The sequence below is a fragment of the Diadema setosum genome, chromosome 15 (genome assembly GCF_964275005.1).
Source record: "Diadema setosum chromosome 15, eeDiaSeto1, whole genome shotgun sequence".
In the NCBI taxonomy this organism is placed as follows: Eukaryota; Metazoa; Echinodermata; class Echinoidea; order Diadematoida; family Diadematidae; genus Diadema; species Diadema setosum.
The window spans coordinates 5,212,575-5,236,513 of record NC_092699.1 but is presented as its reverse complement, the minus strand read 5'-3'; the positions used below and the strand labels follow the sequence as shown (position 1 = coordinate 5,236,513).

Here is a 23,939-nt window from a genome sequence, read left to right as displayed (position 1 = left end):
ACTACACGATTTGAAATTATGAAAATCGTCTGGAATGCCCCTTTAATAATTTCTCATATACCAAGAAGTCAGAGAGTTCTATAATACAATACAACGAAGTACTCACATTCTCTCTCCGGAGTACCGGGATGGTGGGGCCTATTTTGGGGGCATTCTATCAGAAATATATAACTGTAAAGAGCATTGTAAGTTCTTTTTGAATGTCTCCTTTTGATAGGAATCGTTCAACTGAGTTTTACAACGGTTCTGGCTAACACATTACGTCGTATTAGTCTTGTCAAAGGTCCTCTTTTGCCTGCTTTAAAAAAAGCTAAGACAGCATGAGACAGGTCGGAGTAAAGCAAACAGCGAAAGGCAAGCCCCGGGATGGGCTCGCTATGCTCTCGGGGACAACAGCTTGAGGGTCTATGAACAAGACTATCGCATCATATGATCGGGGCGGATCCAGGAATTTCGTAGAGGCGTCTTTACAAAATTAAAGGGGGCGCACGTGCTCCCCCATTTTTTCTTTTTCTTTTTGTTTCAGCCAAAAAAGAAAAAAAATGAATAAAATAAAATAAAAAATAAAGAGGGGGCGCGCGCGCCATGCGCCCCTTTGGATCCGCCACTAGGCCTACATGATGTTGAGAACTCATTTCAGGACAATGAAGTGAAAATGCTCATTGACTGTGCACACAAAAAGGTTACCTATGGTCATGGCAGAGTTCATGCATAGCAGTATTTTGAGCTACAGATGGCGCTCACTTCATGCCATTTGGAACAACTACAGCTGTAGGAGGCTTCCGCTCGGCATAATTAATGACATTCACTATTGCCAGCTCAATCATCAGAATCATTCCCTGGTTCACGTCCCTTGCATTATTAAAAAAAGTGCATGTACAGTGTATTATTCTCTGTAGATGTTACTCGACACAAGCCGTCGGCTAACTTTCTGGCTTGCAAGGGGTGGGTAGATAACTTAGGCCTACTGGAGCAACTCAAAATTTTACAAACGGATTCATATTGATTATATCATACTGTCCAAATGAAAGATTTTATGGCACAATGCGTGACTCACAAGGTAATGGGTAAGAAACATATTCAATATACAATAAACAAATTGGTTTCAAGATTGTTTATTAGCATGAAATTGGGAAAAATCACAATGATTTATAAAAATAGAGTCTACCGACGCATTGGTCACATTCACTTAGAAAAAAAAAATCTGAATGGAAGTTTACTTTCAAACATAACTTTCCTGTTTTCACTACTCCCTTCTTTAACATGTACAGTACACACACACACACACAAATCATGTATGATCCACCTTTATGAATAAACGATGGTGAGTTGTTACCTAGGCATAAACATAATCTTAATCTCAGGATCACACCAAAAATTTTCCTTTGAGCTGTGAACTCATTTAAAAACAAAATTGTCTACATTGTGTTTCGGTGAATAAGTGCAAACACAATATTTGCCATAGCGTGCAGAGTGAGAAACTGTGACCAAAATGATGACACAGATGATAACTTCCAAAACTTACTGACACAGATGTAGATCTATGAGACCCGTAATAATTGCGTACCTGTATGCAATTAGTCTTTATACATGTTTGATATTCATGTCAACAAACTAAAGTCAAAATCTTGGTAATATTGCAGCTTCAGGTTCAGTTTTGCCAATCTTGCCCAGAAATATGCAATAATAATATTGCAATGAAATAACATGATAGTTTGATAACATCATGATATATCACAATAAATATAAAGCAATACTATAATGATAAATATATTTTTCTTACATCTCTGAATTTGACTGAATAAAATAGTAGACTTTGGTCATTTCTTATTTTGCATTATTTTTTGATTACTTTTGCCAGGAAATTTCTGACAAATATACTTCTAGTCTTTAACTATAGCAAAATGTTTGTTACAATCCCGTGTGTGAAATTGTCATGCTTTGCTAATGAGCAGTACAAATTAATGGATTATGGATTTTGACAGACCTATGACAATGCATAGTACAGCAAAGTCCACTGGTTTCGATATTGACAATTAGAATAAATACTGCCGTCTATCTGAGAAGGACAAAAATGCTGACATGTTGACAATATAGAATATTGAAATTGAGAATCAGAGACAAATTTTCTTGACATAAAGCATAGATAAAGCATCAAGATCTTCCAAACCCTCTACTGGTGGCCTTTAATCACTCTGCCTTTAAAGGGTGTGTACAGTTAGGGTCGAGGTGTAGAGTTAGCTTTTAACATTTTGTGAGATATTCAGAAACCACTCTATGAGATGCAAGGGGGAATGCAGTTCTGAGGGGTATCAAAAGTTTATTCGATGAAAATCGGTTTTGAAATGGCTGAGATATCCAAAGACAAGGTGAAACAAAGAGATCCTAATAAAGTTGTGGCATGTCGCCTTTTATTATTAGCACTTGTTTGGATATCTCAGCCATTTGAAAAACAAATTTCATCAAATAAATGTTGAATCCCTCTTAAAATTACATGCTCTTTCATATTTCATAAGAGGCTTTTCATTATCTCACTTAGGAATGTTCAAAACATGAATCCCTACCTCAACCAGTACTGTACAGTCCCTTTAAGCAATCTATACCATTGTACCGATATCATATCGTTCATTGTAATTTGACTATTAACAAACAGAGTGCTGCAAAGCTGCACAACAACAAAAGACCCTCTCATTTTATGTGGAGACTTTCTCCCTCTAGACTCACACCCCACAGTGTAAAACCAACAAGACTAACATATTATGTTAAAGCATCTTTCTAAAGACTGCCTGGCTGCAAGGTGGCTTCTGATAGACACCCTATGAACAACAAGAAAAAAAGATATTCCATAGAAGACTATTATATACATGACAATCTAAAAGCTGTCAAATCATTGGTCAAAATACAGAATAGGTGTACAATGCTTTGAGTGTGTCAGATGCCACACCCAATGAACTTAACAGGATGAAGACTTAGTGAAAGATATGCCCCCAAAATAATTTTTAATTGTACAGTAATAAACTTAGATACAAGACAATAACTCATGGCAAATCAAAATCCAGGAAGATATAGACTTACTTGCCCCCCCCCCCCCATATGGCACATTCAGCATTTCTACCGTTTCATAAAACAAATAAAACAAAACCAAACCAAACAACAACAACAACAACAACAAAAGAAAACAAACAAAAAGAGAAAATAATGATAGCGTAACTACATCCAACAAACAAATTTTACTAGCCTGATCAAAACAACGTTCATACTGATGGCACTACAGCATATCCCATGTCTCACATAAGGCATTGACTGGACATGGTTTGTATTTGTACACATTTACGAAATCATGACGTTCACTCTGTACATTAATTTGGGGGGGGGGGGGGGAGAATAGAGAAGACATTTTCAATATATACACACACAAACAGGTTTCCTGACTACATGTATTAAAGATTAGTACTGATTGCATACATCAGACAGATTGCATGTAAATTGAGAAACATGATAAGATATCACCAATGAGAAAAGATGACCGTTTTACATTCAGAGCTTATGAAGGACTGTAATGATAACAAATACGGCTGTGGGAAGAGTAATAATAATAGATCACTGTCAGTATGACAAATGTTTTCCCAACTTTATAATCACAATAGAATAAACCAGAAAAGCACTTGGAGAGCACAGACCTTCACCAAGAAAGCAACTCATTTCCACCCTTAAATACATGCATGCCATTTCCAAAAATTGAAGCATTTTGTTTTAAATAGTGACTTGCCCGAGCACAGCATGTGCTTCAGTGCGCATATTTATGTAAACCTCCAGGATGCACAAGTGAACCCCAAGTTTGTTGACCTTCTTTGCTAAAAGATTGAAAATCCTTAAAAAATTCATAAAAATTCCCAGATCACTACCAAAACTGAATGAGGTGTTTCTTGTGTCAATATCAATTTTTTATTGAAAGTTTCATTTGTCAAAATCTTTTTGAGTTATTTTGCAAACAGATAAACCAACAACGATGACCACTTAACCTTCTCCTTCCTTGGCGGAGGTAATCATCAGTATGATGATGTTTTCTAACATTATGGTCACAATAGCAATAACGTACAGCATTCATAGTCCTCACTCTATTCAAACCACTCTGAGGCAGAGTCTTCACAGTATTCAAAGTTTTGAAGGTTCTTACTTTCTTTCCCTTCAAACATTCATATCTCTCTTGAAGTAGAATTGGGTCAACTTGATATCCCTACATCGTGTAAAGGGTATTATCTGATTCAAATAATGTAATGAATTTGTGTACCACTATCATCAACGACTTACTTTGCACTATTTACACACAGTTCTGCTTGGCTTATATGTTGCTACATACAACTGAATGTCCTTGATTTGTTACTTTGTGTATTTTGAATTCATTGTTGTTCTTTCTTATTCTGTGAGAATAACAGTGTATAAACCACTGATGGGGCTACCCTGGGTAAGGAATACTGAATAAAATAAAATAAAATAAAAATCCACATATATGGCTGCTTTTATCAGGGACTGCTATAAAATTCTATGCATCAAAAAAGGACGATTCAACTAGCTACAATCTACTAGGTTGTTAAGATGAGGTGATTTTAATACACTTTGATTAGTTTGTGGCAGTACAATGTAGAGAAGACTTTCATTAAATTTGATATACATGTACAGCATTAACAAAATGAATTCATTTTCAATCGGATGATGGGCATCGTTCATAATATGATTAATCATCATAGCCAAATATGGCATCATCATGCTACTGTATACGATATTATACAATTGTATGTTTATGTTCATTCATTGTGGCCTCTTCAGTATAAGCACTGCTTTCTAAAAGTGCCTTGACGTTACAAATATTACTCTGGTGTTTTGGTTCAATTGCAAGAAAGGTGTGTGTGTATGTACGTGTTGTTTTGTTATGATGCAGATAAAGTTCTGAAAAATACACAGGTCTTACGCAGGCAGAAAACAAGATAAAAGCAAATAAGGCTGGCATTTGAGGGCAAGTTCCTGCTGAAATGAAGATACAAAATTCATCTATTTTAATTCTTTGTTTTTGCTAGTCATAACTGGGACCATTTTCTCACCTTGCATCTGCTTTATCCACAGCTTTCTACTGGTGTTGTTTTTATTTTCTTCTAATCATGACTGGGGTAGCGGAATATAAAGATGAGAAAGGTCATACACTCAAGAAATGACGATCCAGCCCTCTGAAGGTTCAGAAGACGGCAACCTTGCGCAGTCACCTTGACATCCTTACTCACTCATTATGTTCTGATCTGTGATTATACTCACAGCTCATCCGTTATCATTATCTTAAGATGGCGCCCGTGTGGCAGCATGCATCAGCATCACCCTCCACTTTCATTACTCCAGTCATCTTCACTGGAAGGTATTGGATGATATTTTCTGTCCTGTGTGGCACCCTGAGGAGTACAGAACCACTCAAACACCGAAAGGATCTTTGATGTGATGTCATTTTCTTGTTTCTTGTACTTGGGAAATCAGCTTCCAGTTACCTGATATGTACTGACTGAAGTCATCAGTCCCATACACAACGTTTGCTGAGGTGAATTTAGCTTTGGGACTTGCTGCTGGCAACACATGAACCTCTCACAATGTTCTTTGGAGCAAGAAGACCTCGCCTGAAAGGAAGTGTTGCCTCTTTGTTCTCTGGACTAATCCTCATTCAAGCTTGGATGGTATGCCTGGTGGCTTGCACACCTCTGTCAGACAGTCCTTTGTTCGCTATCTCATGCAACAATAGGCCTGATTACCGCAGGACTATGATTACCTACAGCAGAGAAGAACTATTGACAATCGGGAGTGGCTGCCCTGTCTTTCCAATCATTGACCCAAGTGTTATGTGTAGAATCCGCAGCTGTGGAGTGAATGTTATTCCCAGTACTCAGAGAGGTTGTCGCAGTGGCCAGAATAAGCGCTTCATTAGGAATCCTGTTTCAAATCCCAGTGCTCAAAGGGGACATTTTATATGTCAATGCCAAGATGGAGAGAAGTCAAATGTAAACAAGATGTTCCTCTTCCTCCCAATCCTGACACTGTAGCTCTAGCAAACGACTTTGGGAGTTTCTTCATGCAGAAAATTGAATCAATTCGCCTGAAAATTGATGAACTCACTCCAGATGGATGTCCCACTACACCTCCCTCCATGTCCAGCTCTGTGTCCTCATGTCCTCCTGATGACATTGTGCTTGACCACTTCTCCACCTTATCGGTCACAGATGTCAAGGCCCTTGTTGTGAGGTGCGGAAAAAAGTCTTGCCAGTGTGATCCAATGCCTTCTCAACTTGTTGTGAGTTGTCTGGACCCACTTCTTCCAGTCTTGAGAGATGTCATTAACTTATCCCTACAGTCTGGAACATTCACTGAAGACTGGAAAGAGGCCTTCATTACACCCCTGTTAAAGAGACATGGATTGGAGTGTGACTTCAAGAACTACCGTCCGATTAGCAATCTGAGCTTCCTGTCCAAACTGGTCGAGAGTGCTGTTTGTGACCAGCTTCAGCATCACATGGGCAAGCATTCTCTGTTTCCTCTCTTCCAGTCTGCGTACAGAAAAAATCATAGCACTGAAACTGCTTTGTTGAAAATCAAGAATGACATTCTCCTCAACATGAACTCGCAACAAGTCACTCTACTTGTGTTGTTGGACCTGAGCTCCGCTTTTGACACCGTCGACCACAAAACTCTTCTCAGACGTTTGCACACCAAGATAGGGCTTTCCAGACATACACTGGAATGGTTTCAGTCATACCTGCTTGGTAGGAGTCAACGAGTAACCATCTGTGGCTCTCAGTCTGAGAGGTTTGATCTGCACTGTGGTGTCCCACAAGGATCCTGTTTGGGTCCCCTCTTGTTCTCCATCTATACATCTGACCTGTTTGATGTCCTAGAAAAACATCTCCCGCGCGCCCACTGCTACGCTGATGATACTCAAGTTTACTTTTCATTCAGGCCTGATGGCAATGTTAGTGAAAGAGAAGCTGTAGAAGTGATGGAGTGCTGTCTCAGGGATATTCGAACTTGGATGGCAACAAACAGATTGTTAATCAACGATGATAAGACCGAGTTCGTCATCATTGGCACACGGCGACAACTCCAAAAGATCAACATTCCCAACATCACGATTGGCAACGCTAATATTGTTCCTGCATCTTATGTCAAGAATTTGGGTTGCATCTTCGATTCAACCTTGAACATGGATCAGCATGTCCTAATGACATGTAAGGCAGCCTTTTACCATCTGCACAACATCCGTCGAATTCACAAATATCTGGACCAGAGATCATTACTCACCATCATTCATGCCTTCATCACCAGCCGCCTCGACTACTGTAATGGCCTGCTCTACGGTGCCACTGCTACCCAGATTGAGAAATTACAGCGGGTTCAGAATGCAGCTGCCAGACTTGCCACAGGCACATCCAAATTTTCCCACATGCAACCTGTCCTCCGTCAACTGAACTGGCTTCCCATCAGGTCCAGGATCCACTACAAGATACTTCTGCTCACTTTCAAATGTATCCATGGTCTTGCCCCTCCTTACTTATCTGATCTCATAACCATCCGTCACCCATCCCGGTACACCCTCCGCTCCTCACAAGGTATCACACTGAATCACCCAACTTCCAAGATGCTGGCCACACTTGGTGATAAAGCATTTTCATCTGCTGCTCCCAAACTGTGGAATCAACTTCCCAAAACTCTCCGCAGCCAGCAATCTCTCGTCACCTTCAAAAAACATCTAAAAACCCACTTGTTCCGTTAATATCAATAATCCACTGGTAAAGCGCATTTGAACATGTATGTCTATGGAAAATGCGCTATATAAATGTATTATTATTATAAATGTATTATTATTATCACATGCACATCCTATCAACATTACACTTGTGGTCCTGCATCACCAACAAAACCAACAAAAACATTGCATGAGCTGAATCTTCAATGTGACTGTTTATTTCTAATACTAGTTCTATCAATCCCAATGTCTGAGGTTAGGATTTGTAAATTCAAGTACTACCTTTCTGCAGGGATTTTTACTTGTGAATTTTGTTTTATTTTGCATATTTTTTTTTTTTTTTTTTTGCATTTTTTTTTTTGGGGGGGGGGGGAGGTAGGGGTGTCCTTGTATGTTCAGGTGACGTATGGAAGTGTTCAGTGTTATTCTAAATATTATAAAGCAGAGAATCTCTCCCTTCCATATTTGACCCAAATTGAAAAAACAAAAGAAAACAATGAAGTTCAGCAAATTCAGGCAACGTTTTTGCTGGCCTTGTGAGGCAAGATCACATTTATGCATGAACATATCTAGGGGCTTTTGCAAAGTCACTGAACAATGTACCAGCTGTGTATGAAGGCAGCAACATAAATTGTAGCTGTATTAGATCGACAGCTCGGCGATGTCTTTGTTTCTCTAGGTTTACTTTGTACACTGCATGGTTTATTGCCACTTGGTCTAATATCAGATGGTCTACTTCCCAGTTTGTCGCACACCATTACGGCTAAACTCATTTGGGCTACTATCAATTTTGTTTAATGCCCATTTGATCTAATCGTCACCTAGTCTAATGTCCGGTTTGGCTAATTACTGTTCTCTCTAATGACCAGATGGTCTGATTGCAATTTTGTCTCCTTGGATTTTTCCCCACTTTGTCTAATATACTGTAGGTATTAGACGAAATGGGCATAGCCCATCTGGAAGTAGACCAACTGGAAATGAGGATAAGTGTGAATTGGACTAAATGGTCACTAGACAAACTGGTTGTGGATGAAACGGGATTAGACCATCTGGGTTGAGGCTAAACAGGTATTAGACAAAGCGGGAGTAGACCAAGTGATAGATCACCTACTATACATATACACAGTAGGTTTCACAAACCTAAGAGCATTGCTCGCAATTTGCATTTTTTTTTCATCAATTCCACAAGTGAGCTCATGCACAACATACACCATCCATTTCATTTCATATAATTCACTTTGATTTTTACATTGCATATGATATTCTGTTTTTTATGGTGTCTTTAGGTTACTATATTGTTGTCTTCCGGTAGTAATGGTTCCGTCTCATTATTGACGCTGAGGATGTCTGAGGTCGGGATGGGCATCTCTTTGTAGTTTGTCTTCAGTCTCTTCCACGATGCCAACACCATCAGCTGAAATATGGCAGAATGAAACAGAAATGCTCATTGCTGTAAAGTCACTCATAACACTCATAAGCCCTAATTACTGTATATCTAACCGTGCATCACAAAACCAACAAAAAGTTGCACCCCTTGATTTTATGTGAGGACTCCAAAACGGTGAAATGGGCCAACCAAGTCAATTCAAGAGCTGTTCTTCTTCTACATTACTCTAAAGTTTGGGGTCATAAAATTAATGGAAAAGTGTGTTTCCAGCAATTTTTCTACAACCTTCTTTTGTAGATTAGTGTGATTAGGTATAAGTCATAGAGGCTCCTTTTCATTAAAAAAAAAAAAAATTCCTTTGAACACCCTTAATTTTCAACTCTAATAACTTTTGAAAGGATGGTGCTACCACCTTGAAAGTTGGTATTAATCATGGACAGAATGTGTTAATAAAACATGCTCAATTTCAGCTTAATCTGATAATCCCTGCATTGTTGTTGGTACAGCGGCTTACATCCTGTTTTTTGTCCCATTCATGGCACAGCCAGAATGGTTTGGTATTAACAAATTAAAGTGCTTGAATAGAACCTGTACTTCAGAGCCTCTTTTCTCAGTTCACACGTTTCGAGATTGTAAGCTTTCTTTGCAGTATTTAGATATGTTAGGAGTGTCCATCTGAATGGAGTTATACGTCGTTTTAAAGCTTAGAGTCTGCTATTTCAGAATCTGCCCTTAACTAAAAATCCATGTCTGGCGACTTTTTGTTGGTTTTGCGATGCTGGGTCACATATCATACTGTATGATCTCTACTTCACATACCACGGCTGCCATTTTGCTTTTTACAGGCAATCTGATTACATCAATATACATTATATGTACTATGATTGGCATTTATCTTGTCACAATTCAAAGCTGCATGGTTATAATCAATCTTGAATGCTCTTCTTTTTACCCTGTAAAATTAGGAATGTTCGCGGGCACTTTAATTTTGCAAAGTTTGTGAGAGCCAACATTCACAAAATCAAACTGCATACAAAGTTCTTGTCTACACTATATGCAGTAAATACCACAGGCAATACACAAAAACTTCATGCGGTGAAAATATCTTATATTACAGTAATTCTGATACTTTATTGGAATTTCAATTATGAAGCTCAACAGAAATATCACCTCAGGTTTCTGTATTTCTCCTTTTTGTCATGTCTTGTTTTGCTTTGTGGGGAGGATTGGAGAGAGGATTTTTCACATCAGTTCTATCTATTAAAAGGGGCTTTCGCACAAAGCCTGCATAGAATTGCGTAGCATGGCGTACTGAGTGCGGTAAACTAGGCTGCTTACTCATTAAACAAAATTTTGAAGGCATAATTTACCATTTGCAGATGACACAAAAACCCAGCATTAGTGCTTTCAAATATTCTTACATGACTTCTGCACACAAAACAATGACAGGAACTTGGAATTTACTTGCAAATCCAGAAGGGAATACCACTAGATAGTCAATCAATGAAATACAAGGTACAAGTGGCAGGAATGAAATTGCGAGAAACGGTTTTATTATACTATGTCATTTGGTGACTTATTGATTGGTTTGGGCAGGTTTGCATGTTTGAGCAGAATATGCGAATTTGACTCGCTGTCGACTGAGTCGATGTGCGAACGTGGCATATAAACAGACAAAATTTTGGAGGAAGGAAGCAATCACAGAAATGAGAAGGAGTGTTTGGGTAAATCCTTGAATAATAATTATGTCGAATCTAAAGTAATATCACACAATGTTGTCACTATTCATACTGTACAATTTCAAACTAGGTCACTACAAAACTTCATTTCGCTTCCCATGAACTATCAAGATATTACGATAGTGCTTACCAGCGCCAGTGCGAAGAGTACCACCATAACGATGAGCATGAGGAAAGGTCGCTCCACCGTGGCCGCACTCCAGATGGGGCCCATGATGGTGGCCAGGCCACCTGTTGCTCGCCGGATGCCCTGACTGAAACCTGGAAGTTTGAAATACACAAGCACATCGAGATGATAGGAATGTTTCATTCAAAAATGCAGGGCTGCCAATATTAAAAAAGAAAAAGAAAAAATGATAATTTTAGATTCCCTCCAGAGACCTTTCAGGGTGATACTTGAGCGCCACATGAATCTCAACGGGCAACATTTCAGAAGAATGAAACCCAAACGTACATGGAGGACATGTATACTGGAGGGATCAATAACAGGAGAAATTGAGCTTTGTCTGCCAAAAAAGCTTATGCAAAATCAAAGATCTGAGCTAACTGCATGTTTGCTTTCTTGGAACTTTTAAAGGACAAGTTCATCCAAATATATTTGTGTGGATTGAGTGAATGCAGCAATACTAGTTGCACACATCAGTGAAGTTTGAGGGAAACCGGACAATCAGTCCAAAAGTTATGAATTTGCAAAGCTCTGGTGCAGCTATCGCTTGACAAGAAGACTACTACAGTTTGTGGCACCATGCACATACAACAATATAAAGGAAGGCTGAGAAAAGAGTGGAGGAAAATAATCACTTGACACCTCATTTCCTCACTAGTTACCATCCCCACAGTTTGGATGTTCAATCACTAACTCTGTTTGTTAGGAATATCTAATTTGGATGAGTACTTCTTCATTTTGAAACTGATAATCTCTTCAAACACTGACCTGAACAGAAAAAAAAACAACAACAACAACACCAAAACAAACAAAACTCATTTGAACATTCCCTGTTGGTTTTGTGATGTAAGGTAGCATATAAACTAAGTAGTCAACTTCACCTCAGTCCAAACCAATGGGAGTGGGGAAATTCCCTTGGCTTACATGAATTTTGTCTTTATACATGATTATAGCAATCCAGGGTAGAACACTTCTTCGACTTAGCCAATATCTTAACTTGTGCGAGGTCCAATTAGGTGAGGTTGACTGTGCATACAATGTGCACCTGACATTTTGTTTGGTAGGGTCGGAGCACCACAGGAAATGGAGACGGGACCCACTCACCTTGAATTTTTTCGGGAACAATCTTGGAGAAGAGGGAGATGATGGAGACGGCTAGAAAGGCGAGGCCTGAGACCTGGATGGCGCAGGGGATGATAAACATGGCAAAGTTGTGCTTGGGATCATCTGCAAAACAAGAGGTTAACCAGAGTCAAGAGGTTAAAGGCATAATTTACTATTTGCACAAGAAACAAAAACCCAGCATTAGTGCTTTAAGATAGTTCTGAAATGAGAGTTAGGGAGAGAAACAACCACTGTAAAAATTTGAATCCGTATAATCGATACTAAGTATCATTAAATACACAAAATGTGAATAATAGTTAAAATTAAAATGTTTCCAGACTAAACCGTCTACAGTTACGGTTTAATGAGAAAAATACTGATATCTCCTTATATTTTAGGCCTTATTGCAAAAATGTTATATGGTGGGATGTTTTGTGACAAAACAAACCTACACATATGCATCAAATGTGATATCTTTACAATTTTTTGAATCACTGTTCCCAAAAGTCAACAGGACCTTTAAAGTCTGGAAGGGTGGCTGTGTAAAATCAACAGTAGATCATTGGTTGGATGACCAAGTGAATGGGATTGAAAGATATGTGCTTTTAATGTGTGGAATAGGAGAGAATGAAAGAGTTTCAGATACTGTATATCAAGCTGTTATTTATATGTAAAGATATTTTCACAAAAGAGGAGGTCTTGGACATTTTCGCGATATGTTGTTTTCGCGAAGTGAAATTGAGGCTACAGTTAGTGTACCATCTCTCTGGACATGGTGACATTTTCACGTGTTGTTTAATCCGCGGTCCAACTGTGATTTGGCAACTTCGCGAAAATCAAACTCTTAGCGAAAATTACAGCTTATACAGTATATATGTGTACTCCCACTCTTTTTTTTTTTCTGGACGGACAGATGAATGGACAGACGGAAGGACAGACAACCCTAATGCATGATGTTTCTGTAACCTACTGGGGCAGTGGTCTTTGGTACAGTATTGGTGGAGATGAGAATTGGGCTTTTAACTTTTTGCGAAATACAAAGAAAACACTTATGATACAGTACAGAGCATACCATTTTATTAACCCGTTGAGGACGAGTCCTGAGTATACTCGGGCAAGCGTCTATGGGAAATGCGTGTTGTAGCATAATCAAACGGTCCTCAACGGGTTAAGAGGAATTCAAAGTTTATATGATGAAAATTGGGTTTGGAATGACTGAAACATCCAAAAACAAAGAAAAACAAAGTGATCATAATAAAAGGTGGGTCCCACAATTTATTAGAATCGCTCTGTTTTGGATATCTCAGCCATCTCAAAACCAATTGTCATCAAATAAACATTGAATTTCTCATGGAATTACATGCTTTTTCATATTTCATAAGAGGTTTCTCATTACCTCACCAAAAAAATGTTAGAAACCTGAAATTAGGTCTCAACCAAAACTATACGATCCCTTTAAAAAGCGACCTTTGTATTATCATTTTCATCAACTCACGTTCGATGGCCCTGGGGACGAAGATAGTTAGCAGGGCTAATGATACCAGCTCGATGACCAGGCCAACCAGCAGGATGGTGCGGTCAGACACTTTCTTACTGATCACTTTGACAACCAAGAAGAAGATTAGCAGCTGAAACAAGAGTTTTGAAAGACAGAAGTGAGAAAGAGGATGTCTTCTTTACCTCTCATACACATTCTGTGTCTCATGTTAGTCTCTGACATCCAGCTGATTGATTAAATGATGTGAAAAACAGACAGTAGGCAGGGGCTGTGGAATGATTCATTGAACATGAGGGGTTGACGGACTGAACGGTGGGAGGGAAAGGGGTTTGTCTTTTACCTGCTGAAGACGAGTCCCGCATATACTTGGGCAGGTGTCAAAGAAAAAGGTGCGTTTAAGAAGCAAAATCAGCTTGTCCTCAATGGGTTGATGCTTGTGGTGAACTCAAGGCAGAACTCCACCACCCCCACAGAGGATGAATTTGGACTAATCCAGAATATTCTTGGTTTCAGGAGGTTTGTAATTAATTTTGATACTGCAAAAGTATGGACCACTGCAGCCCCCAACCCTGCCCCAATTTCATGGCCCACACTGACAGCATGCAATCTCATGTCCCCGCAAACTACAAAAAAGGGGAGGGGGAGGATTATTGTCACTTCCTTGAGAAGTTTACAGTGTTCTTTCCCACTGTGGATTCTTCTGTTTTTAATTACCCGAGTATAAACAGTAGCATTATTCAGTCACAATTACTTTGTACGGCCCAAATCTTGTCTGATGTGGGGCTTACAGTCAGTCCGCAGCACCCGATAATTCGCTCGTATTTATTCAACTCGTATGCAAGCCCGCTTTAGGCTTGCATACGTAATGAGCTGCGTAAGGGGATTTTGTCCTTGGGCTTTCGGCTACAAAAATACACCTTATGTTCACAAATTTGGTATCAAATTCAAGGAAAATATGTAAACTATCATCACATGTTACTCAAATTATTGTAAATGAAAAATATCATAGCGTAATTTGAGCTTGAAAAATGATGAAAAAAGTACTTCGTGCAGTACACTTTCAAGACGTCAAAAAAATACCAAATTCACCTTGCGTCTCAATGAAAATGCTTTATTTGGTAGTCCATCTCCTAATCTTTGTATCCATGTAAATATCTTGACAATTTGTTGCTTAATCCGGTCAGGAACCAGTAAAATATACATTGATGTCAGTGCTGATCAGCTTGAAACCGTGCAATCTCAAGAGTAAGCTCTCTCATTGGACAGCGCCTGCACTCAGCGCTTGCATTACGTCATTACGCTGCTACATAACGGTTTCATGCCACTTGCGGTTTCTTGGCACGCATGTAGTTCAAGCGCTGAACGCACGCACTGTCCAATGAGAGAGCTCTTTCGCACCACTGTACACTTTGTGCGGAGCATACTTCTGGCTTAGGAGTAAATTTTACAGACATTTCAAAACGGAAAAACTAGTATAAATCATGCTTGCGTCTCCTTGACTCCAATATATGATGAGTATCTAAGTTTCTTCTCTACGAAAAAGCCAAAATCAGAAACAGTAGTTTCTTAATCCGGTCAGGAACCAAAAAAGAACTTTAGATGACAAAATCTTCTGTGAAAAGCAGGTAAAATTTACGCAAATTCAACTGATTATATAGTCATGATAAGATCCGATGTTATAGGCAAATTTAGTATCAAAATAAAGATCAAAGTCTGGAAAACAATTTACCGTGACTTGCAGCCACGACGAATGTATGTACAAGTCGCTACACTGTGAAAACCATAGCCCTATCAAAGTCTCGCAAAATCTCGCACGACGAGACACCTTTTCAAACGCAAAGATCGTTAACGAGAGTGCTGAATAAATCTTGCCGGATCGGCTCATTAGCATACGTGCTGCGGACTGACTGCTTAGAAGAACCTGGGGCGAGAAGACCTCGTATTTACAAAATGTCAAATGTTCAGGAGAGCAAAAAAACATGGCGGCCAAAGCACTATAACGAATGGGATAGCCTTTCCTTTGAAATGGCGTGGTGGCTTCATTTTTGGAGTAAGACAGTTGGGATTTGGACAGGACATAACTTAACCCATTATTTAACTATTAGTCCAAAGAAGTCATTTTCATCAAAATTGCAGATACAAGGTCTTGACACCCCAGCAACGATATGCATCTGGAAACATCGAATGGTGGGAACACATTGCAATAAACCCAAGCAAAAAATCCCCCCACCCCCACACACACAAAAAAAAGAAAAAAAAAAAGAGAAAAGGGATATAGTGCAAAACTGCTTAGGGGAACTGGAGTCAGAGCAAACCTATTACAGCCATGAAAGCTCTTTAATATAGCCAGTAGGATTATCTTTCATGGCATGACTACACCTGCTAATTAACTATTCGTGTGCCACCTCTGCTTGCCTGTCTCAGTGGACAGGTACCAAACTTTGCACACATTGTTAAGATGCACAACAACACAAACACCCATTAAAAAAAAATCAAAATATGCCACAGCACATTCAAAGCATCACTAGCTACTCAGTAACTCTGTTCCTCACATCACAGCAAAGTCTGCAATATTTTCTAAAACTCTGCTGGACTGCATATCTACCATAATAGTTCTACAAGAATTCATATGGCTTTGAATAATGAGTTTTCAAAAAGCACTCATCCCTTGTGGTCTTGGAATAAAGTGCCACATGGAGATTGCAATGTGGCACACAAAGACGTAACAATTATTCCTCAGAGGTTTGTTTTGTTTTGTTTTTTTAATACAGTTGACTAGAATTGGACATAGATTGAAAGCCTTCCTTTTTATACAACTCACCTCCACTCCACACACACAGTAAAATATACTGTTGTCGATTTCACTGAAATCTAGGTAGAGCTCATTAAGAGGAACAACAGCAGTCTGTAGAAAACAAATCAAAGAACAAGACAAATGATACTGTGGGTTGATAAAGTCAGAAAAGTGACAGTGTTATGGGACTTGTTGAAAGTCATCAATACATCAATAATGGTTCTGATGCTTCAAAAGCTTAGAATCAAAAAGGACTGTGGGATATACTTGTAGATGTACACATGTATCCAATTAAACGAACAGAAAAACAATCTCCACTCTTTGCTTTTCATTTTATTTTTTTTTCTTTACTCTTATTCTTCTGACCATTCTCAAAATTTCAGAAAATCAACAAATTTCAACAACATTGCATACCCTTTCCTGTCTTCTGTCTAATATGCGTAGCAATGAAAATTCCCTGATTCTATGGTTTGGTCTAATAGCTACATTATGTGTAGTGAAGTTGAATGTAGTGGCCCTTTTTCATTCAATGGACTTATCTTTTTTTTTTCTTGCAAGATTAGTAAACAATGAGTTCATGTGTTTCTTACCTCTAGACCAGGTTGGTTGAAGTAGAAAACAAATTGCACGGCAAGCATGACAACTATCTCTTCATTCAAGCATTCTGAGGAGAAATAACAGGATAAACGAGTGTTCCAACAATTATAACACATGGTTTTATGAGATACCACACAAGCAGCAATCTTTAAAATCATCTAACACTGTCAGGCTACTGCAGACACTAGATTGGGAAGTATATCATTAGAGAGCACACTCGAAATCCAGAATACAAAAAAAGAAAGGAAATTTGGATTTGAGCCTTGATATTCTTTTTAAAGTCAATAAAATCAAAAGAGTTGCGAAAACATTTTAAGGTTGATCATCTGTTAAGTAGTTACCTTTTGTCAAAACCTGAATACAACTATTTGTATAAAGAGACTGTAATATCACTGCATCAAATAAATATCACGTAGCACTGCATCATTTTTTTATTTATTTTTTTTACAATCACTTGTAAGAAAAAAAAATTATGATGGGAAAGCTATTTCTTTCTTTTTTTTTTGTAGCATCAAGTGTGTGCTGTGCAGAAAAACCACAAGATGAAACATTACATTGTGCACAACTAAAAAAAAAAAAAGGGTAACAGAAAATATGGATGAATAGAGGGGTTGATATCACGACCGCATGCTCACATAGTTGAAGAACTGTTAGAATGCATTGAAAACACAAATAAGTCAAAACATCTAGGGTAGCGCGATTCTATTATTTGCATTACTGATTGGTGGTAGAGAAATATAAAGTTTACGCCCCCTTCAGATCTCAGTTGGTGCATACACAGTAAATACGGTGTGGTAGGGTCAGTCGACACCACGGGGACACCACTTGAGGGAGAATTATGCAATGGAGATAACGTTTGTTGGTTTTCAGATATCATTTGGTCCACTGCTGCTATGCAAGTGCATATGAGTGCTGCTCTACAAATCTTATAGGCAGCTTTTTTTGTCACATTGGTCCACAATGAAACTGTCTTGACTAGTGATACGGAGACCACAATCAACTGAAACTGTACTGGGTCTATACTGATGTACGAGGTGACAACATTGCTCCTGTGACAATTGCTCCAGTCTTATTTTCTCCAAGGACTTAGGGTTAGGGTTAGGGTTGTGATAGGGTTTTAGGTTTAATTTGATGTGAAGATTAGGATTAGGGTTAGGGTTATGCTTGTGGGTAGAAATTATGTTTGGCTTAACGTGCAGTTTCTGCATGGGAGCAATTGTCGCAGGAGCAAAAACTGTCATGGAACCCAATCAATAGATATGGCAGAGCTATTTCACACTTGATTAAGTCAGAATATCATTGTTTGCAAATGTTCATAGTGGTATGTAGGAGTTTAATATGGTACCTCTATGAATGTACAAAGCCAATGATTGACATATAACAAAAGCATGTACAGCAAGCAGATCATTCCTTAGCTGACTGATAAAGTGATTAATTTCACAGTCAAAACATTTTGAATTCCCCTGACAAAAACCAAAACAAATCATGTAGAACTATACCAATGGACTAAACCAAGAGAGCAGAATATAAATTCTTCGTGGTATACTCTGAGTAAACATATTTGTAGCAAACTCTATTTTATTCAGTGTTTTCACATCCCAAATGGACATTACCGCTACATAACAACTTGATATATTTTTGTTTGTGTTTTTGTTAAAAGTTTACTTCAATCTCCACTGAAAAAGGTTGTTTGCTGTTGTCACAGCACATAGCATTAGGAGGGAATACAACTGATTTGTACAATAATCAAAGAAGACCAGCAGTTGTTGCAGGATATAAAGCTAAGAGGAAATAAGACTTTGTTTTGTACAATAACAGAAGATCTACCTTGGAACACTGTTGTTGTCAATGGATATAATGTAAAGAGGAATTAAGACTTTGATTTGTATGATAATAGAAGAAGGTTAACTATCAGCAGTTTGGGTCTTTTTTGTTGCTGTTGTTGCTGTTGCAGGATATAATGTGAAGAGGGATTAAAGACTATAGATTTGGACAATAATGGACATCACTAGACTGATTAACTTGCCAATGACAAGTCTTAAGTATACTTGGGTTTGGGTGTGCAGAGAAAATTAGGCCTTAACTCCATGTTATGCAGGGGTTAATAACTACCCCCCCCCCCCTTGGTTCCCAATGCTTAAATTGTGAGCCTGATTAAGTATAATTTTAGGCTCTGTTGAACGCTTACTGTGTCTTTGAAAACTGTCGGGCACGTACTAGAGTTATTTCCAATAAGGGAGACTTATTTGGGGACAGGATGGAAGACAATCACCAACATCATGATTCTTCACATAGACAGGATTAACAGCCAATTCTACTAAATATGAAGCACAACAGTGGTTAAGTGGCTATCACAGCCCACCACTAAAATTTCGACAAAAAAAAAAAAAAGAAGTCTGTGGTCTGTACAGTCATTATTATGTACGATAATTGCACTCTCCATACACCATGCCCTGAAATCATTAATACAGCGTTATCACAAGTCCTTATGCATAAAGATAACAAATTTGTGCCTATTGACTGAATTCACAGGACTAGACGGGAGGAAGGTCATAACTCCCTGTGGTCTGCAAACACTGGTGTACATTGCACTTCAGATTACGCACGATATGTTCAACGATACACTACGTATGGCAAGAAGAGTGACCTTTGGTACACAGTCACACAGTGTTGAGGAATCTAGTTCATTGTACATGGAAGAACATAAACGTGAATTACAGGTGATTGATCTACAAATGTATCCATATATGTGAATGTTCGAAAGCAATTAATTTTTGAAGTTTCTGCTCAGTCACTGCTGGATGAGAAGACTACTGCAGCTTGTGATGTCACATGTGTACAACGATGTGAAGAAAACATTGAAAAAAAAATCAACTTATCATCACTTTTCTCGCATAGTAAAAGAAAGCTTGACTTGCCTATTTCAGAAGGCAGGAGGAACAATATTACCCTTACATACATTAGTGAGAGGTTGACGAAATGTACACTTTTTTTTCAAAAAATTGAATTTTGTGAAATTCTCTTTTTTATTTTCCTTATATCGTTGTACACATGTGACATCATACACTGTAGTAGTCTTCTCATCCTGCAAAGACTGCATAGATACTTTAAAAATTCATAACTTTTGAACAGGTTGTCAGATTTTCCCCAGACTTTCACTAATGTGTTCTAATAATATTGATGCATTCACTCAATTCACATGTATACGAAGGTGGACTTTTCCTTTAACAGTTGACTTACCATTGAGAGACCAGCAGAACCCAGGAGGTTTCTCCTTCTCCTTACCATCCCCCTCATCCTCCTCCATGAGGGCGTGGCCATTGTGGTGCTGCATGTACGCCTCCTCCTGGGGGAGAGCAGAGATGTACTCCCCGGATCCTCCTCCATCTATTCAAACAGAGAGTAGCACAAAACAATGCTTTATGTTTTAGCCAGGACTCATTATCATCGGTGGCCTGTATGGGGCCACCAGAAACTAATGTTGGGCCACCAAACTTTAAAAACTCTATATTTTGGTGACCCAAATTAAATGGGCAAATGAAATTTGAAAATGAATTGTAATATTTACATTTACATGTACCCACATACCTGTTTATGGTGGAAACCGAGGACCTGTGTCACAAATGTACACACAAGTAGTTATGAACATGTATTAAGGCTGTATGCATGGTTGTTTTAATGTGTATGTACACAGGTAGACCAGATTAATGGAGAACATTCTATATGATATAGATATAGTACAATCTGTACATACAGGCTGACCAGATCAGTGGCGAAATTTCTATGTGGTATACAATGTAGCTACAGTACATGTATGCATGTGACAGGAAATACATTATAGCTCACTCAATCTAGAATGATTTAACCCATTCCAGAAAATTCTGGGAAGTGCTTACATATTTGGATGAGTGAGGCACTGTCCCTGTAGCCCAGTGTGATTGGTAGTTAATTTTGGCAATGATGTTATGCACATAGTTAGGCAGTCAGTCATCCAGGATTCCTGGAATTTGGACTTGCTAGTATGTTCAGGTATGTGGCCCCAGGTTGGAGAAAATTACAGAACATACTAGAAAGGGGTGAATGGATAGTATATAAGCTGGAGATATTCTGCAGTAGGCAGAGTACCCAACACCTCTGCTCTGAGAGATACGTCACTTCTGGCTCTGAAGCGACTTGTTATAGTCAGTCCTGTGTTACCTGCTGACCTGTAATGTTTGTGGAGATAAGGCCTGGGAGACATTTTGCCTGCAGAGAATTAATTTGCCTACATTGGAGATAGACTCCATATTTTAGTGTCAACGGACATTATTACGGCAAAGCTGTGACGGGCTGGATTCCTTGCTGGACATTATAAAGTGAATCATCATTCAATGCATCAACGGGACATGGTCGTCATAACATTTGGATTCTGCACGTTTCGCTGTGGACGTATATCCTGGATTTTTACCCGGATTAATACCGAGGATTATCACAACCTGCGCCTTTGGATTTACGTCTGAGGTATCATTCATCGGTGCATCGCGGATCATTCATCTGTGCATCAAACATCGTATCTGGACACTGTCAAAGGATTACTTGCTTTCAAATTTGGCTGTACTACGTGTAAGTGATTCCACTACCGATTTATAATTGTTTCTATTGATCATTATTGTACTGATGTGAAAACCGATTACGAGTCTGTACCCACAATATCACTGTTAATAAACCGCCTGAACATTAGTTGATTGTTTCTTTTGTGCGATCATTCTCAGAGTGATTTTTGGTCGTAACACCTGTTTTACCCACAAGAATTTTACCACATAACTCAGGACCTGTGTGTAAGTAGGAATCTTGTCAACTGAGGACTCATTTGTACACTACCATACAGCCGAGGACTTACGTACTACAGTTATGTTAATCGAGGACCTACAAACATATCCCTACTCCTTTGTAAATGCAAAAGTAGACTGTCTGGAATGGTCTGCGAACGGAGGATGTTTCATTGTGTGTCCTCGGTTTAATTGTAAAGTTCATGTGTATGTCATTTTCCATCATGGGTAAGAGCACTGTATTCATGCCCTGTTTCAGCACACTAGTTTTTGTCACTGTTATTGTTTGTAACCACTTGCTTGAACATTGGAGTTTGTGCTTCCCATGGTCATTTTACTATGAATACAAAGTACATACTTGGGTATGAAGGGGCAAAGGGTAAAGACAGGGTGCAGCTGTTTGTGCATGGCAGAAGATGGAAACATGGGTACTAGCCCAGCTGTCCATGGGTGGAGTGAGGATAGGGTTTACTGTAAAAGAGGATATTTTCGTGCAACTACTTATGAGGAGAAATTTTGAGAAGAGTTTCACATGTTTTCGATTCTGCGGAAACAAGACATCAACTACTGGAACATATGGCAAGAAAAAAATATTTGTGTGCTTTTATTTTCGCGCTACCTTCTGCTTGCGCGAAATACGCGGAAATCTTAACATCGTGAAAATTTCCACTTTTACAGTTACCAAAAATTTTAAATATCAAATTTGGCCACTACAGGTCAGGTTTGGCCACTATAGGTCAACATTGGCCAGTATGGGTCTAGTCTGGTTTGAGGGAGTCAGTTTGGGCAGTAAGGGTCATTTGACCACCACTGGTCAGGTTTGGCCAGTATTGGCCAGGTGTTACAGGGTCAGGCTGGGTTAAATACAAGTAGATTGTTACATTTGGCCAGAATGCAAGATGGAATAATGCCTTTAAAAGCAAAAGTGGGATAGTCAGGCTGCCTGGATTATCTGTCAATGGAAATAAATGATTACAGGTCATCATTACAAGCACTGAAATCACTGACAAAACAAGACTTAACTTTACACTTTAGTACTGTTTTGTTAGTTTTCAGCTGGTACCAAGGTGATAATCCTCTTCAGCCAGATTCATTTGAAATCTTAGAAGATATAACAATAGTTGATTCCAGCAAAAATGTACTAGCAGGTAAATGGGTAGGAACTTTGGTGCTAGGCAGTGGCTTAAATGAACAATAGAACCAGTAATGTACATTGAGTACCAGGTACTATACCATGTAAAAAGAAGGCAGTGAAGCTACATGTAATATTATGCTGATGGTATGAAATCATGCGCACACCATTCTCCATACATACTGACTTTAAGATCAAACACACACCTTTCATTTGGATGCTACACATTATCACCTATAATACTACAGCAGCTTTTGAGTTAAATTGTACATGATGCCTTTAACGTGCTGGCAAAAGTGAGACTGAACTACAGTATGTTTTTGACTTCTATGAGGCCGGGTAGGATCACTAAACTCTTTACGTACTAAAAATGTAGCAGGTGTATAGGGATTGTGAACATTGTGCAGCACCATGTGTTTACAGTGCAATCCAACACCATGCTAAATTTGGCTTTTAAAGGAAACCAAAACCCAAAGAGCAATGTGGATCGAGTGATAGCAGCAAAATTATAAGAACACATCAGTGAAAGTTTGAGGAAAATTGGACAATTGAGGCAAAAGTTATGAATTTTTACAATTTTCCTCAAACTTTCACTGATGTGTTCTACTATTAAATGTTGCTGCTTTCACTGAATCCATATTGCTCTTTGGGTTTTGGTTTCCTTTAATTCAGAGTAAAACCAAGTTAACAGAAGAGTAAAATTTTAACCAACATCAGACCTTACACAGGAAAGCTTTCAAATTCTCAATTCTCCCTGTTTTCACAAATCAGTTTTATCAGTCACAACCACACACTCAAATTGGAGAAGTAATAATGTCACCTCTTAATCCGTTGACGATGAGTCCCAAGTATACTCGGGCAAGTGTCTATGGGAAATGCATGGTGTAGCAAAAAATCAGTCTGTTCTCAATGAATGAGTTACGTGTATAGAGTTGTCTGT

The 23,939-nt window shown here is 38.7% G+C and overlaps 1 protein-coding gene across 1 annotated transcript in view; it reads right to left on the bottom strand.

The window, feature by feature from the left end:
* Positions 1–9,056: 9,056 nt before the first annotated feature.
* Positions 9,057–23,939, bottom strand: part of LOC140239245 (major facilitator superfamily domain-containing protein 8-like) — a 30,142-nt gene continuing 15,259 nt past the window's right edge. Inside the window, exons 7-13 of the mRNA XM_072319121.1 lie at positions 20,300–20,446; positions 17,053–17,126; positions 16,490–16,573; positions 13,666–13,798; positions 12,171–12,293; positions 11,031–11,161; positions 9,057–9,188 (exon numbers count right to left, since the gene is read on the bottom strand). Coding sequence (XP_072175222.1) covers positions 9,057–9,188; positions 11,031–11,161; positions 12,171–12,293; positions 13,666–13,798; positions 16,490–16,573; positions 17,053–17,126; positions 20,300–20,446 — 824 coding nt within the window. The remainder of the gene's footprint in view (positions 9,189–11,030; positions 11,162–12,170; positions 12,294–13,665; positions 13,799–16,489; positions 16,574–17,052; positions 17,127–20,299; positions 20,447–23,939) is intronic.